We start from the raw sequence: 18419 nt of genomic DNA, 5'->3' as shown, positions 1-18419 counted from the left end.
TTTCCTGTAACCTTTCCAAGCCTGGGAAAGGAAAGGAAGTTTCCAGTCTTTCAAGGGAGAGAGGTCCATGAAGTGAGCATTCTACCTACTGTTTTGCAGACCTTCCAGGAACAAGGCTTTTGGCCGAGGTTCTAAAGGACTTGAAAATAATAATTTGTGTTTTCATTTCTGTAAATCCATCTCCTCTCTGTGAAATGCCGTTTCAGCAGCGTGTGGACTACGAGGACAGCAAACAGAAGAAGCCAGTACCTTTATGCCCCCCGTGGCAGGCCCAGTACAGGGCGGTGCTTCCGGCTTTGTCTAAGCCATTAACGCCAACTCGGTTGTCCAAACACTCTCGCAACCAGCTCAAGTTGCCTGAAAAAATTTCACATTTATAAAAACACGAGCAAAAGGGTTTGGCTTTTTTGGTTTGGTTTGGTTGTGCTTTGAAATCAATTTCATCCTCCATAAATTCCCATCTAGAATGGATTCATCAGCAAGTCTGAAATTAAGACCCGCCCGGTAATACGTTCATTATGGTACATTTTCGCTTCCAGTTTATTAATGAAAAGCACTGACAACAACTTGGGGGTGGGGGAGGGGAGAGGGTAAGAAAGGCTAAAACAGCACGCATTATTTGTCACTGTTCTGGGAAGTCCAGAGTCAAGGTGCCGGCAGATTCAGGGTCCGGGAAGAGCCTGCTTCCTGGTTCATGGACACTGGCTTTCCACCCCTTGGACAGAAAGAGCAGGGGAGCTCCCTGGGGTCTCCATACCGGTTCCATTCATGAGGGTAGAGCCTGCATAAGCAAATCACCCACGGAAGGCCCTACCTCCAAACACCAGTGCACTGGGGTGAGATTTCAACATCTAAATCTCGAGGGGATGCAAACATTCAGGTCTAGGGTACACACGGGCTGGCCACACATACACGCCCATCAGTGTGGATGTAAGTGACGTAACACGAGCAAGCTCTGTGCGTTGTACATCCATTGGTAGAGCTTGTGATGCTTGATCTCGGGGTTGCAAGTTCGAGCCCCACACTGGGATGTAGAGCTTACTTAAGGAAATACAGAAGAAATTTAATTACATTTTCTCTCTCCAGGTGACAGAAGGCAGAACAGAGATTGCCTCTGGGGGAGGCGGGGGTTTAACTGGAATGGGGACTTTCTGGGATGACAGAAGTGTTCTAGATCTTGATCTGGGTCGTGCTGACATGGGTGTCTACACTGGTCAAAAGTCATCAAACTATATAATTAAAACCTGCGTGTTTTACTCTGCTGTGTATCTGAATCAAAAAAAAATCACACCTACCTCTTTTTGCTGCTTCATGCAACGGATTGTCAATGGATTCTGCCTGCTCAGCCACTAGATTGAAAATAAAAAGAGCAAAGCCAAGGTTGAGAGTGCCATCCCAATGACTCACTGAAACCACTTCGCAGTCCCCCAAGTCCCCGAGTGCTAGGGCCTTCCACCACAGGGCAGCCTTTTTAGTGTGGATTAAAAAAAAAAACCCAGCAGAAAATCAAACGGATGCTTCCTGCTTCAAAAGAAGCTGAATTATTTGCTAAATGAAACCAAGCTAAGCAATAAGGCAACACCACAGCAATTAACTTGAGTATAAACAAAAGCCACACACAGTAATTAACTGGAAGTATAAGCAAAAACAAACAGACCCGTGGCCTGCATACCAGTATACTCAAGTATGTCATAAACCGAGTCACAAAAATGCAAAGGAAAACAGTCGATGTTCGTTTTTACATTCTGTAAAAACACCCTACTTTGAAGATGGCCAAAAATAATCCTGTTTACCTTGTATACGTGCATGTGGGGGGCACGCACGAGGGGTAAACAGTTTGCTTCCTGTACTTACAAACGGCAAACAGCATCCCTACCTGGCTCTGAGCAAGGTGTTCTCCGCTGTCCCAGAATCAGCAGGAGGGACCACATGAAGACTGTGGTTCAAAAGGATGTCAGACCCACCCCCTCCCGCCATAAAGAGCTGTAACTGCACAGCCCCTTGGCCACTGGAGATCCAAAGCAATGGGGGAACATTTTATATGCGCACTGTCTGGGACTGGCTGGAAACGGAGTGTGCAAAGGTCAGAGGAATGTAGAAATGCTTTGAGTCTTTTTTAACCCATGATGGCATCACCTTTAGACCAGGGCAAGTGGGGCCACCGTGGGCGCCCCAGACCTCAGCTCTCACTTCCCCTTCCTTTCCCTCCCCCTCTTCGCTCCCCTAGGAACTTTGCAGCAGTACCTTTCTCGAAACTTTCTAAGTCCTGTGCCAGTACTTGGAACTGGTGCCTGACGCCAGCCCCACTGGTCTGGGAATACATCTAATGGTGAAGTCAAAAGGAACCTTGGAAGTGACTGAAATCAAACCTCTTATTACACCAATGGGGAAACAGTCCCAGGCACAGCGGTTAAGTGCCTTCACTGAAGTCCCTTGTTATTAAGAAGTACAAGAAAAAGGATTAAAACCCTGTTTACCAATCCTGTGCCCTTTTTACTCTACTCTGCTGCTTTCTATAGAAGTACTTTGTCTATCTGTCCCTCTTCCAACTAGAAGTGGCTTCATGGCAGAGGCTGCCTCTCACGACTCAAGCTCCTCAAACTGCCCGGACGCCCATTTAATAACTGCCCCAGACATGAATTAACAAGGCAAGGTCACTTCATCACAAAAGAACGGGCTAGGCTAAGAAACCATTTCATATTTAGTTTAACAGCAAAAGAAAAGAAAAAAACATTCTAAGAGCTGGATAAAGGAAAGCCATAAACATTTCCTTGGAAACCCTGGGTTCTATCGAGAGTGCTACAATGCATTTTCTTAAGCCAAAGAATTAAGCTCATGTACCTCCAGTGCCCATTCCCCTTTTATTAATGGCCGATTCGTGGAGTACAAGATGTCCGACCCTGGCAATGACTCCACTGACTTCTCAGCAAGGACAGCAAGCAGAGAGGCTTCAGGAACCAGACAATTGAAAGTACACAAAGTAGACACAAAGTAATCACCACCACAGCCGTGCTTACCATAGTTGCTTGGGATGAGTCCAGTCCTGCCTTTGGAGGTGCCTTTCCACCAGTTGGTATCACTCTAGTGAAAGAAGAGTTAGATTAAGTGGTACCAAGCTCAGTTTACATTCAATGACTTTTAAAACTATCTGGCTCACGGACTGTACCTGCTTACAGAATGTCCATCGGCCCCGGTCAAAACCATCAAGCTTCCCCACCCCTAGTTACGGATGCCCATTCCCCTTACCATTAAAGTACAAATATACCCACATCGGCCTGCAACACACACAACACACTTCATTGCAGAGCCTGAACAACCACACATCAGTGATCATATGAAAGGGAAGAAAACAATTACATTTAAACTATCCATAGAATTTTTCTGTCCAGAGTCTACTTTCTCTTAGCCTGAAGATTGCTTTTTTTAAAGATCTCTTTATTTTAGCTTCATCTGGGGGGAAACCTTATTTTAGAAAAATTCAAACCTATAAAAAGTAGAACGAACAGGACAATGAACCTACATAAACTCATCTCCCACCTGCATAAAGTACTTACTCACGGCCAACTGTTTCATATATCTAACCCACGACTTCCCTCCCTCTCAGATCATCTTGAATGGACTGTAGACATTAGCTCACCTGTACATACTTCATCATGTACTTCTGAAAGATGAGGATTTTTTCCAAAGACATAAAGCCATTATCACAGCTTAAAATTTACTTCAATAATTCCTTTATATCATCAAATATCTGCATCAATATTCAAATTTTCCAGTTGCCCCACAATTTAGAATCCAAATAAGGGCCATTCAATATGACTGACTGATTTGCCTCTTTGGTCTCTTTTTAGTATATAGGTTTCTCTCCATTTTTTTTTTTTTTCATTCCTTCATAGTATACTTGTTGAAGAAACCAGTCCATTTGTTCTGCTGAGTTTCAAACAGTCAGGATTTTGCCTACTGCATCTCCGTGTTACCAAAAATGTGTGCTGTTCCCCGTTACTGCCTATAAACTGGTCGTTAGTTCTAGAGGCTTTATGAGATTCAGATTCAGTTTTTTGGGTAAGACTATCTTATAGGTAGTATTGATTTCTTCCATCAGGAGACTCACAATGTCTGGTGGCCTCTTTTTATAATGTGAGTTAGCCACTGAAGAGCATGAGCTGGATCCATTATTTCCTGGGGGCTGCAAAATGGTGACGTTCTATCACTCCTTTTTCACTTAAACAATCAGAATATCTCTTTAAAGAAAAATGTTCCCTCATCAACTCTCAGGTTACCCGGAGATGAAGTTCATAGAGAAAAGTCGGAATCAATGCTCATTATTTTCCTTAACTGAAGTTGTCAGAATAAAAAGTTGGTTCCCTAGCATCCTCTCAGGGTGAAGAATGATGTTTGGGTTTTGTGAAGAATTACTGGCAGCTCATGGATTTAAACACAGTAAATGTGCTTCAATCCTGGGGAGTGCTGACCTAACTGTTCAAATTGTCCTATCTTTGACTAGCGGCAGCCTCTTCGACTTCGTTCCCGTCTTTCTACTGTGACCCCCGTTGTCTCGGGAGGCTTCCTTGCTTTCTAATAACACAGTGTTCTCAGATTATCTTGTACCTCTTCTGCCCCCAACCTGGTAACAGCTATACCCTTCTCGACAGAGCCTTGTTCCTTTGAATGCAAAATAACATATCATTATTGGGTTGGTCATTTTTTTTTTCTAGGCCTTTTCAAAGGACAGAGTAGGACACGTTTTTATTTTATTGTAGATAAAACACAACATGTTGGCCATACAGATGCCAAGCTACAGAGCTTAACCTCACTGATCTTACATCTGTGTATCTTTTCTTGCAGGCTGAAGATCCCAGTTGTCAGTATCACTGACCTAATGACTCATTTGCTCTCAACTACAATACACATGCGAAAATCTCAGAATAGCAATGCCAGTGCTTCTGCTACAAGATCATGATTAAAACCAGTTTACAGTTATTTTTCTTGCCAGTCCTTTGTCCTTCCTGTATATTCTACTGGAGATGTTCTGTCAAACTGCTGAGTTTTAAGTTCACTAGAACAGTTCCTCCTTTCTGTGTGGTTATGCCAATTACCTGGGGTACAATTAACTTCATTTGATTCACTCTACTTTTAAATTTCAGGGATTGCTTTTTTACCATTTAATTTTATAACTATGCAGAAGCTGACATGACTCCAAAGTCAGATCTCCAAAACAAGGTTAAGTTTTTAAAAGTCCATGTTCCCTCTACCCTATTTCCCTTCCCTCACATAGAAGAAACTATTTTTTAAATTTTATTCGATGATTCCTCCTTTGACTTTTTGTTTTAAACCGAAGAAAACAGTTATACATATAACCTCTCTTAGGTAAATAAGGCACACTGTTTGCATTTTTTTTTTACCTTGCCTTTTTTCACTTAAATTACTCCATAATAGCATTTAGAGATATTCCTCATTCCTTTTTATTAATGCATAATACCCTATTTGTGGATATACCGAAGCTTATTCAACTATCTTCCTATAGGTCGTCATAAGGGCTACTTCTAATTTTGTGCTATTATTACAAACGGTGCTAAAATGAACAAACCTGGGCATACATATTTCTATACAGATAAACATTTAAATAGTGTGCAATATTATAGCTACACAAAATAGTCTTACGCATCTTTAGTTCATACGTAGTATTACAAAATATTAGCTGGGCTTACCATGTCAGTAATGTAGATAATATCACCTTCCTCAAAGTACAATTCATCTGGCTGAAAGAAAAAATACATACAGTGTGACTTCATGTGATTTTTCATGAATTACAATATAATGATGATGCTAATGATTCTGTGAATTTCAAGTCCCAAAGTACCTTATAGACAATGTGGTTTTTAGATACTTCCATCTGCACACAGGCCACATAATGAAACATTACTGACAAACTAACACGGAGGTAGAAAGCTGAATTGTTCCCATGATGAACTTCAAAGAATTGCATACATAACATGTAAGAAATCCCCCCTACACACACATCTTATATTCTTCCACAATGAAGGCAAGGCATTTTTCTACCAAAAGAGAATATTAATAGAACTTCTTTCTCATAAAAATTATAAAAGGTGATAGACATTTTTTCGTAAAAGGATAAATGTCTAGAATTTAAAATCATGAAAAACAACCAGGAACTTGGCTCTTGTCCAAGTGATTAGGCTTCAATCCTTAAATACGTTCATATCAACATCTACTACCTGCTTATTGTGAGAAAACAACTATTCTATCATTTCATGGTCAGAGAGAATGAACATTTCATATATACATACAATATATACATACAATACATATATACATACATACAATAGTTTATACATAATTACCTGCTTATTTTGAGAAAACAACTCTATTCATATTCAGAGAGAAAGAACGTTTTTATATATAAGAATAGTTAATACACAATTACATTAATAAGGCTAAAGAGCTGGAAAATAGGAAGCAGCAACTCAGTCCAGACCATAAGCAGCTCTCAGGGGTTAGCTGATTATAGAGACAATATGTATTCCGGCTTGTCCCAGCCAAATGTCCTACAAACTCTCTGAATACAGCCAGGTGCTTTAATTAAGCATCTTTTTTCTATCACTATGTTAACGCTTACCAGCATGACCTTGTTTTAGGTATACAGGACCATGCCTATTAGGATCAAGTTTCAGATACTAGGGAATATTCACGTTGTCATGTCGAGTGAAGAATGTAAAGCACGTAGGATAAGATCACAACTATGCATGAAATATGCAGAAAAATGTTTCCAAATTTTCTATCATGAGCATGTATTACTTTCACAATAAAATATTTTTTAAAAAGGCTTTGATATTTCTGATTATAGTTACTGTTCCATACAAATAAAACTCAAGCTAGTGAAACAAATTATCTCATCCACTCATTTTTCCACTTGTTTATCTCCTCTCTCAGTTACAGACCAGGGCAGTAAATGTGATTCTGCGCTACTCACTTATTTAGTTTCAAAGCTGATCTGTATTATTATTATAACTATTTCCTCCCGAATATAAACGAAGACAATATCAGCTATACCATGCTTTAAGCAACCACGTACATAAATACTTGGGGGCATCATGCATCCAAATATAAAAATTGCCAAAGGATAATGAACGATACTAAAAATGGCTGAGTTCCTTTATATTTTTAAAGATTTTATTTATTTATTTGAGACAGACAGAGAGAGCAAGTAGGGAGAGGAACAGAGAGAGGGAGAAGCAGGCTCCCCGCTGAGCAGGGAGACAAACATGGGACTCAATCCCAGGACCCTCAGATCATGGCCTGAGCCAAAGGCAGATACTTAACCGACAAAGCCACCCAGGAGCCCGGGCTGAGTTCCTTTAAAAGGTACTTCCTGAAGCATTTGTTGCATTTACGATTGACTTACCGAGTCTAGACTTACACACAGCACGAGCTATGCAAAATTATTTGAGCCTCTGTAGACTCGATAACATAGATTTTAAGATTATTAGAAACAGGCATTTAGGGCAAAAGAAGTAAAGCCCTCTAAGTTCTTCCCTAATCTTTCTCTATCATGTTCTGATGATCTGTGATCAACAGATTACCAATATGTGATGGATATAGAAAGTGATTAGGGAAACAAACTATTTCTTTTAGTATTTCCCTGCTGCAAACTGGATCGCTCCCAGAGAGGCCAGAAAGGGGACACACTGCCCATCACGCACTCCAGCTAGACACAGTGGCCATCCCTATAATAGGAAGGTTGGTCTTCGCTGGCAATTTCAACACCATTTGACTGTCTCTCCTTGAGATAGCAATAAGGGTTAGGAGGAGAGACTGAAGTAGAATGTAAGGAGGTAAGGCAAACAGAATATATGTGAAAGGTTAGCATTTTTCCGGAGGGACTCTGAGTTTCCTGGAGTTTTGAAAGAGTGTGATGTCTGGAAGAGATCTCTCTAGTCTTGGAGCCATCCAAAGTGCATTCTTACCTCGTACCTCTCCAAAAACTAACCTTGCCCACATGTCTAACAAGGGGCTTTCATGGAAGTTAGAGATCATCTCTACCTATGGTGTTGGCCTCCTTCTAAAATCACAAGTTAAGTCTGCCTAAATTTCCACATGTAATAAGTTCAGTCACCCCTGAACCAAAACGGCATGTTTTGAAAAAGTACCAAACAAACCGCTTCAAAAAAGCACACATACAAAAATCCCTGTGATGAGTCCTTCTCGTTGAAAAAAAAAAAGAACAGAGCCCAGAACAATGAAAAGTAAGTGCCTAATGGGTATAGGGTTTTCATTTAGGAGGATGAAAATGTTTTGGAACTGGACGGGGTGGGGGGTGTTAACATTGTGAATATACTAAATGCCACTGAACTGTTCCCTTCAAAATGGTTCCTTTACATTATGTCAATTTTTACCTCAATTTTTAAAAAGGCAATAAAAACATAAAAATAAAATAAATTTAAAGGCAATAAGAAGCCTAGAACAGTTAAAACTCTCATTGTCTTTTAAGTAATTCTTGCCCTTTGCGGTTTGGTAAAACGCATCATTTGGAAATCACTCAGTACAGTCATTTCGATACTTCTCAGTGCTGCTTTGGTTTTTTAAAATAATGGCTGTTGTTCTAACACAGGGGTCTGCCACAAGCCACCTATTAGGTGAGACTTGTTTTTCAGCTGAGGGAAGAACAACAGGCAGTCGATTTCAGTCAGGGGAGAAAAAGGTCTTGTGATTCTTCCACCCTGAGAAAGGACAGTGGACAGTTTCTTCTCTTTTTAATCACTAGCTCCCAGACAGGCAGTGCTACTACTGCCCATAAAATATCTTCTTCCAAAGGAACCGGGGGCAGCGTTCCTAACCTAGCTAAGGCGGTGGTCTTAGCAAATCCTTTACGCTGTTGGTGGCAGTACAGACAATAAGGTCATTTTCGTGATTTTAAAACTGAAGTCGATTTTACCTACAATATTCACACTTTCCATTAAGAAACCGCTTGTGCGGCACTTAACGTAAATGACTTGATGAGGGTCTACTTTTAAATTCCTGGCATCATATTCACAGAACAGAAACGGCAAAACAGTGACACAATCAAGGAAGCGCTTTGTTTCTAGTTTGTTCTTTGGTTTTCAACCACATTCCTCTTTGCCCCTCTCCTTGAAGAACCACAAGGTATCAGGACACGCAAATTGTTGGCCACTGGTATGTTAGAGCGATGAGTACAAACTTGCTAATATATATTCCCATTCCTGTTTCCTATATTCCTGGTAACATATAATTCCCAAGGCATTCATTTTTCTTGGTTTATGAAAATACATATTTAATGAAAAATTTCAGAGAGACCGTAACACCCTTATGAAACTTTTCCAATGTGTCAACCTGGAACCCCAAGAACTAATAAAAAGATTTTTAAAAATCAAATTTTCCATGGATGTTTTTATTTGCCACTTTATAGGACTATTAAGTGCCAGCCACTAGTGTGGACACTGAGATATATTAACAAATGTAATCCTCACCAGCAACCCCATGAGGTGGGTGCTACTCTTGTCGTCACACTGTAGATGAGAAGCTTGTCGAAGGCCATACAGCAGGTATGTGGTAGACACTAGACTTGAACCACGAGTTACACTCTGCAGTCTGCTCTTCACCAGCACCTGTGTCTTCTCTCTCACGGACGGGTCATGCATAGCCATTACTAGTCAACAGGGTATCATGACCAGGTTAAAAGGTGGTGTCCATGGAAAGTATCTGTTGTTCACCCCTACTCCCATCCCTACATGAGGCAGTACAACAAAACCAACAGCAGCACCTTACACTTGCAAAGCATGCTTAACCTCGTTCAATCCTCACGACGACCCACTAGGGCAGGGCTGAAACATGGGTATCATCTCCATTTCATAACCGGGCACAGAAGGGTGTTCAAGAACTTGCCACAGATCACACAGTGAGTGAGTGGCAGGGCTGGGCTCCCACTTTAGTTTTTGGGATCCCATTCTAGGGTTCCTGCCTCTCCGCGGAGTGCAATAAACCTAGTGAAGCCCAGAAAACGTGACATGACAGAGAGGGGTCCTGTACTTTCCCTTTAGAAATCGATACACCACCAGCACACAGAAAATGCTGTTCCCTCTCCCCTGGTGCATCTCGACACCGGTCTATCCAGTCCAACCAGATCTCTGTATGTCACTTTATCGGACTGGCAGTTGGGCAAGAATTAAGAACCAAATAGGTATAGGTGGAGCCAGGACTCCCCTGCCTTCAGGCAAGACAGAAGAGAAATGGGTTGGCAGGAAGAACCAGGAGTGATAAACTGCCCAGTGTTCTAGCTGTTCCGAGGATCACCGAGACTGAGGCTGGGCATTGCTGTCCCTACCGCCTGAGGACAGAAGAGTAGCTAAAAGCTGGACCCAGGCCTCCCTGGGGTGCTGCACTTGTCGGCAAGTGTCCCACAGGGGCCAGCCCACCCCTTCCATCTTGCCTGGTCCCAATGACTTTGAGGAGGCCAGGTCAGTTTAGGATGTACCAGAGTGCATCCATCCCATTAGGGGTGCCTACCGGGGGAGATGGGGAGAGACAAACTGAGCTTCCCGCGTGGTCCAACAGAAATCCTTACTCAGAAAATGAATGTCAAACTAAACTAGCTAGGGATGAGATTCAAAATACTGAATAACTGGTCTAGTACAGGCACTTAAGCAGTAAGGAAGGTCAGGAGCTAGAGGCTACTTGCCCAGCCAGCCACACCCCCTTGGATTGAAGGGAGGTGGAAAGGGGCAGAGTGTGGGGGCAGCAGGTGTGGGATATTCATTACCGACCACCCAGTACATCCTAGATGAATTAGCAGCACTGCTCCACAGCCGAGGATCCTTGGGCCCAGGGATATTAAAAAACAACATTTTAAATACGGACTCTTCAAAAACCCTAATGAAGTAAATATCTATTTTCTTCCTGACATTCAATAACAACAAATCTTTTTTTAAAGATTTTATTTATTTGAGAGACAGAAACAGAGACTGCAAGCATGAGCAGGTTTCGGGAAGGGCAGAGGGAGAGGCAGAAGCAGACTCCCCGCTGATCAGGGAGCCTGATGGGGGTCTCAATCCCAGGACGCTGAGATCATGACCTGAGCCGATCAGACGCTTAACCAACTGAGCCGTTCAGCTGCAATAATAAAGATTTTAAAAAAAAGAAGAAGAAGAAGTAGAGATTGCATCCTGGGGCAGAACTAGAGGTAAATTAAAATAATCAATATGTCAACAACCCATCAAAACTATTTGCTAAATGTCCATAAATACAGCAACCACTACCTCTCCTAACAGTAACAGCAGCTTCACACAATTAATCTCACCTAAGTCGCACTAAAACCCTATGTGATTATTACTATTCTCACTTTACAGAGAAGCACGCTGAGGCGCAGAGCTTAGGGAACTCCTGAATTTCCCAGGTCACACAGATGTTAAAGAGGCAGAGTGGGTCCTAAAAACGATGGCCAGCTCTGAACAGCCCTGTGTTCTGCTGTCTCCCCCGGACACTGTTACCCAGAGCAGGACCGAAACGCCAAGTGTAAAAGGCACCCCACTTTTAGCTGGATTAATCAGAGAGTCTTTGTGGAAAAGGAAGTGTGTTATTAGAGCTTAGAGAGGGGCAATACCACGAGTCTAGAAAGGTTCAGAGATGAGTTCTACTGTGCATCAAACACAGACTGGAATGGTCTAAGAAGGGAAGGGAGCAGAGGACTGCGGGGCTGGAAACCAGCTGGACCACGGGGGACTCTATCCTAAGTCAAATAAAGAGGTGAAGCAGAAGAAGGGAGCAAAGCTACCTTTTGGAAAAATCAATCAGGCAGAAGAATGCAGATGGAATGGAGAAGCTGGAGTCCATGGACCAGAAGCAAGAAAAAGCACAAGAGAAGCAAAGGAGGAGGAGGTCAGGGAGGAAGGCCAAAGGTGATGGCCAACAGGATACTGGGGGGGAGGGTCAGGAGTCATGTCCGGTCTCAAGCTGAGTACATGCAGGTCCATCCCTTCCTAGAGTGAGGGAGGCTGCAGAGAATGATCTAGTATTCATTGACCAGCCCAGGAGGGCAGCTGATGAGCACCCCCATCCCCCACTTCTATCAACCTCAAGCTGCTTGCAACCTAGGAAAGCACTGATTAGGACAATCAGATGCATGAAACGACAGCCTTCCTGTGAGCAGGGGACAAACACAAAGACAACAACTTCTGGGCCTCATACTTTACCTTTTTGTGTCCTCCCTCCCCGCACCCAATGCGTACGTTGAAGACCTAACCCTTAGTGCCTCAGAATGTGAGTGTATTTGGAGAGAGATTCTTTAAAGAGGTAAATTAAATTAAAGTTAGGTCATTCAAATGAGCTCTAATGAGCTCTAATGACTGGTGTCCTTTTATGAAGAGCAGACTGGGAAACTGACAAGCAGAGAGGAAAGACGACGCACATGGGGACACAGGGAGAACACAATCATCTACAAGCCACGGAGAGAGGCTTGGAAGAAACCAACCCTGTCCACACCTCTACATGACTCCTTGCCTCCAAAACCCTAAGAAAAATTTTTGTCAGTTAAGCCGCGTAGTCTGAAAGTCTAGCAAGCTAACACACTTCCCGTTCGTTCCCCGCTCCTCCGATGCGGGTGAGATGCTGCTGGAACGATCCGGTAAGAAGAATAAAAACCTGAGATCTACCTTTACCCACCCAACCCCTTTCTTGTTCCAGGAGCACTTTGTTTACAAAGTCTTGGGGGAACTCACTGGGACACAAGCACACCCCGTATTAGCTGTATTTCCTGCTGCCGTTTACTGGCACCCACTGCATGCAAGGCTTCAAATATCAATCTCATTCTCCGCTCACAGCCAAATTCTGCAGGATGGCTGATGAGAACACAGATGGCCACAGGTTAAGTAAATTCGCAGCGAGTACATGACAGATTTGGAATGTGAGGGCCGCCCGCAGCCTGATGGCAGTGAGTCAAGGCTTGGCGCCATCCGGTTCTGGGCAACCTTCCGAGATGCTCGGCTCTGGGGACGACAAGGTCTACAGCAAACCCAAAGCCAGTGGCAAGCTGGCTGCAACCAGCACGAAGGCGCCCATCCCTCGTGAGTAAGACGGGAGAGTCAAGACAGCAGGCTTCCTTGCTCGGTCTCTCTCCTCTGCCTCCTGTCTGGACGTTCTGCTCCCACTCTTGCTCTGAATAGTTGCCCTTGGGGAGAGTGGCTCTTCTAAAATGTATCTAATCAACCCTGGAATCAAAACCCTCCATCCTACCCCACGAGGCCCTACATGATTTGCCCTCCCTCTCTGCCCAGGCTCTCTGAACCCATCTCCTACCTCCCTCTCCTTTATTCACGACTTTCTAAGCCGCTGTCCTCCCTGATGCTTCTAGAACCCACCAAAGATGCTCCTTGCTGTTCCCTTGGCTCTCTCTCACTTCCCTTAGGTCTCTACGCGAACATCACCTTTACAGAAAGGTCATCCCTGAACACCCTGCTGAAAATAACTCTTTTCTCCATGAACCCTTGGGCCCCATACCCTCCTTATTTTTCTTCATAGCACCGATCAGGTCCCGGCAGTCCTGTTCATTTGTCTGCTTACTGTCCGTCTCCCCGCCACTCGGATGGGAGCTCCATGAGGCCACCCTTTCTGTTGACATGGCACTGTCCACAAGGCCTGGGCCAGGGTCTGGCACATAGTAAGTGCTCACTAAACCAAGGATGGATGGGTGGATTGATGGATGGACACCAGAAACAGCAGAAACATTAAAAAACTGCTCTACATAGTTGGTAAAAGGTGCCATTATGAGGTGGCCCGAGGTAGAGGGTCAACAGGAAGAACAAGGAAGGTCAGCGTGAGAGACACAGGAAGGATGACTACGACAAGGTCACGTGCTCTACATGTGGGTCACTTGGTGATTTTTAAAGTGGGTGATGTCACCCTGGACTACATGACCTCAAGGTGGGGAACACATTCAGATCCACGGAGGGACTTAGCTTTCACACCTCTGACTACACAGAAGTGACTGACCATCCATTCCTGTGACTCATTTACGGCTATCAGAGAAAAGGCAGGCCATTCGGGCCAGGAAATATCTAAATGAAATCACTGTAGGTTTGTATGCCAATTTTAAAGTGAAAAACTGAATACTTACCGTTCTGGGTTCAAACGTATAAAGAGCTCTGAACACTTTAACTTGCCCTAAAAGAGAGGGAATAAACAACACATGATCAGTTCTTTCATTTTAAGTTTACTCTAAATAGTATTAACCATTATATTCTTCAGAATTCCCTAATCAAAAGCCCATGTGAGAAATTTATTTTGGAATTAAGTGTTTTCCGCATAGAAGGTATTTTGTAAATATTTATTAAATGAAGGCATGAAATCAACACACATCTCTGGGGATGACTTTGTTTCCCCTCCTCCAACAAGAGCAGCTGCAAAATTATTTGGACTTCGTTTCTGTCCTATACAGAGCCCTTCCAACCCTAAGATATAAGTTTAAAAATCAAAAGGTAAGCATTTAACATAAAGAGATATTTAATGTGATAGTCAACAGCGACTTAATACCCTTAAATCGATGGTTTAGAATTTTCTATTTTTCAAAAGAAAATATCATGGAGAAACATAATATCTGCTGGAGATATATGTGATTCCACTGAATCCCAAAACAGAGTGCAGTAACTCAGCAAAGAGCAGGTCATGAAAGCTGTCCTCCATTCTCCCAATCTCTCTCTTCATATGCCCCTTTCTTGCATTTCCATAATACCTTGTATTAGAGTAAATAATTTGCTGGCCTGTGTCATTCGAGAGCAGGAACCCTGACTTGTTCAATTTCCCGGCATCCTCCTCGGTAGCATACGGTTAAGAACTTCATAAACGCTTACTAAATGAATATGTAAGTAAAAGAACAAATTCAAACTGTAGGAAAAAGCCTACAGATTAAAAAAAAAAAGGTCTTTTTATGAAATAAATATTTAGAAGGAATATCAAAATAGAAGGACCACCTGTTTAAAATGAGGTAACAGCATTGCAAGAATCTTTAGAGACAGACGCCTCGTATGAGAGCATCATTCAGAACAGTGGTCTCCCAGGTGCAACACAGGAAGACTACTTTGGAAATTATTTACATTTTTTATCTTATTCTTTTTTATTGCTACTTTAATTTGTTCCATATATTATGTTTTATAATATAACCACATAATAGGATACATATGCAACTTGTAGTACACATGCATTTATTGGGAGTGAATACTCAAAACCTTTTGCTGGTAGAAAGTTAAGCATTATGCGGACAGGTATCTATGTTTTGTGAGTGAGCTATCCAAGTACCTAGCACAATGCCTGGAACACAGGAGGCACTCAATAAGCATTTGTTGAATGGATGAATAAAGGAATGGAAACACGTACTTGAAAAAAAAAATCTGAAAACTCGCAGTTTACAACAGCACTGTCCAATATGACTCCAGGCAATGCTGGGAAAGTTCCTTCTCTGTCCTAGTCACATACAGCTACCGGGTACTTGAATGTGGCGAGCGGGACTGCAAACTGATTTTTAAACATTATTTGATTTTAATTCAGTTAAATTGCCACACGTGGCTGGTGGCTAGTATATGGAACAAAGTAGGTTTAGAATATTAGAAAATGGGAAATGACCACAATGTCCACTAAGAGGGATTATGCAAATGAACTCTGATTCATCCTAAGAACGCTGCAGACAGATCTGCAGACACTGACGTAGCAAAGACCCTGCAAAATATTCAGGGAAAAAAAAAGCAGCTTACAGACCAGTATGCCAAGTACCATTCCATTCATGCTGACAATACACGCACAGAATAACAGCACCGACTAAGGGGAACCTTCACCTTCTACTTCACAAATCCTGTTTATATGTGTTATGTTCAGCATGTATTATGTGTGTAATCAATAAAAACAGTGAAGATACTTTCATGGCAGGCGGTGTGGGTTTGGGGAGGTGGGGCTGGCAATCATTTCTCCTAAATGCCCTATACAGTGGGATCCCCTGCTCAGATCCCTTGTTACTCACTTAGCATGTTTGCAAAAAAACATTATTTTTGCAATCTGAGTTCTAGTGCCACTCCTTCCCTGCTCTTCTAGCGGGGGGGGGGGGGGTAATAGGCAGAAGCAAATGTGAAACCTTTTTTCTTCTGGAGTATGTTTTTTACACATACCCGCAGCCCTGAGAAAGGAAACACCAAACGGAAGAAGAGCTGCCAGGAGAAATATCTGCTGACCTGAGTGTCTCTCTGAGAGGGGAGATTAGTTATCTCAATTACTTCAAACTTTCCAAAGAGAAGTTACACAAGGAAGCAGTCCACTGGTGACCAAAATCAATAATGACGGAACTTTCTTGCCCCTTTGAGGGAACGGCAGCAATGAGGCGGGCTATGGCTAACTGTGGAAACTAGATCCAATATGAACTTAATGAGCTTGCTTAGATAAAATTCAAAATAAATTAAAGAACATGAACAAACATACCCGGGCACCTGGGTGGCTCAGTTGGTTAAGGGTCTGGCTTTGGCTCAGGTCATGATCCCAGGGTGCTGGGATCAAGCCCTGCATCGGGCTCCCTGCTTAGTGCTTCTCTCTCTCTCTCTCACTCCCCCTGCTCCTCCTCTCTCTCTCACTCAAATAATCTTGAAAAAAATAAATACTTGGGAGTGTGACTAAACCAATGATTTTTGTAATTGTATCTTTTGTGACTGTCCAACTTAAAATGCTCAAAACTAAAAGGAAGTAGATTTATTTGCATTTGGATTTATACTACACATTGAACATCAGGCCACTCTTTTAGGCTATTACTCAAGGGAACATTCTGTGTGCGAAGCTGTAAAAAACACTTTCACCTTCATGATCCTATTTATTGACTAATGTTGGGACGTTAGCGATGTGAGGCTCCCTTTTAATCCATAGATTAGAAAAGTTCTGGGCCTTAGTTTATTCACCCCTCAAACCTGAGTCAACAGAAATGAAAAGAATGCCAAAGAAACAGCGAGAGGATCGGGAAGAACTGCCAAGATGATGAAAAACATGACTTTCATGATGACAGTCTACCAAACCTGGAGAGTCTCTCAAGAGAATTATAGTAAGAGTATGTCACTCACTGAGCATTCTGACATCATATTTAATCCAACGGCGCTATAGGGGCACGGGTTCACGCAGAGCAGGAAAGGGCAGGAATCAGGGTACTCCGGGTAGAGACTGGGAAGAGGCCCAATCTCTTGTCTGATGCTCTCAGGGACTCTCCCCTGAATGCGCATGTGAACGGTATTCAGGATTTTAGGAGGGCTGGCATTCCACATAAGCAAGGTAAGCAGATTCCCATTTCACCCCCCACGCCAGCAGCAGCTGAGCCCTGCTGGCTCCTCACCTTGCCAGGCACACCCTTCCCTTTTCTCTGCAACCCCACCCTGCTCCTACAGAGAAGGGCTGAGAGCACTAGGCATCAGCCAAACACCGTTTTCCTCCAGAGTGAAGGCCGAGTCCAGACAACAGTAAAGGAATCCTAGCCCACAGCAGTGGAGGCGGATAGAGGGAAGGGGATCTGGGACTCTGTTCCCGGCAAAGGGTAAGAGACTTTTCTGGGTCTGAGGTCTGCCAACAGAGTACGTACAGATGCAGCTCTATGGCCCTGATCTCACACTCAGAAGGACTTGAGGCGCACGTACTCAAACATACGGTGTCTAGTCCAGCGTTTTCTCCGTTGGTGAAGGAGTACAGAAGCTTGTGGAGTGAGCCATGAGGACCGCTCACTATAATGGGTGGACATACTATGAACAGGAAAAAGAACGACTATTCAAAATATCGAAACTTAGTTATCTGTGACAGATTGACCATTTCCTTTACATTCTCCTTAAATACACTGGAAGGCCCAAGACATTTTAGAGGAACTTCATTCAAAATGGCCATGACAGAGGCACGTGGGTGGCTCAGTCGGTTAAGCATCTGCCTTTGGCTCAGGTCATGATCTTGGGGTCCTGGGATCGAGCCCCACGGTTGGCTCCCTGCTCAGCGGAGAGTCTGCTTCTCCCTCTCCCTCTGCCTCTGCCCCTCACTCGTGCTCTCTCTCTCAAATAAATAATCTTTAAAAAATTAAAAATTAAAAAAAATAAAATGGCCGTGACAACTACTGCGTACCCACTGTGATAGTTAAAACAAAAAAATACTGGCAACGCTAAGTGTTCAGCAGGATATAGAACAAGTGGGATTCTCAGACGGTACCAGTGGGTATGTAAACTGGTACGACTGCTAGAGATAATTCTTTGGCAGTGACATTCATACATTTTTTTTTGTAAGTCTTACCATGCCTTTGACACCTTAAATTACATTTCTGGGAAAGGAACTTAATTAGGAAACCCTTGTCTCATCTTTTGTGGGACTAAAATGCGCATACAAAAATGACCCCTCCCAGA

General features: G+C 43.0%; 1 protein-coding gene across 2 annotated transcripts in view; it reads right to left on the bottom strand.

The window, feature by feature from the left end:
* Positions 1-18419, bottom strand: part of OSTF1 (osteoclast stimulating factor 1) — a 49220-nt gene that overhangs the window by 12653 nt on the left and 18148 nt on the right. For both annotated transcript variants that reach the window (XM_026518827.4, XM_044391084.3), the window contains exons 2-6: positions 14141-14187; positions 5706-5756; positions 3018-3081; positions 1296-1349; positions 250-357 (exon numbers count right to left, since the gene is read on the bottom strand). In XM_026518827.4, the coding sequence (XP_026374612.1) occupies positions 250-357; positions 1296-1349; positions 3018-3081; positions 5706-5756; positions 14141-14187 (324 nt within the window). The remainder of the gene's footprint in view (positions 1-249; positions 358-1295; positions 1350-3017; positions 3082-5705; positions 5757-14140; positions 14188-18419) is intronic.

The sequence above is a fragment of the Ursus arctos genome, unplaced genomic scaffold (assembly GCF_023065955.2).
Source record: "Ursus arctos isolate Adak ecotype North America unplaced genomic scaffold, UrsArc2.0 scaffold_33, whole genome shotgun sequence".
Taxonomy (NCBI): Eukaryota; Metazoa; Chordata; class Mammalia; order Carnivora; family Ursidae; genus Ursus; species Ursus arctos.
Note: the sequence above shows the minus strand (reverse complement) of the source record. Positions and strands in the feature narration are given on the sequence as shown.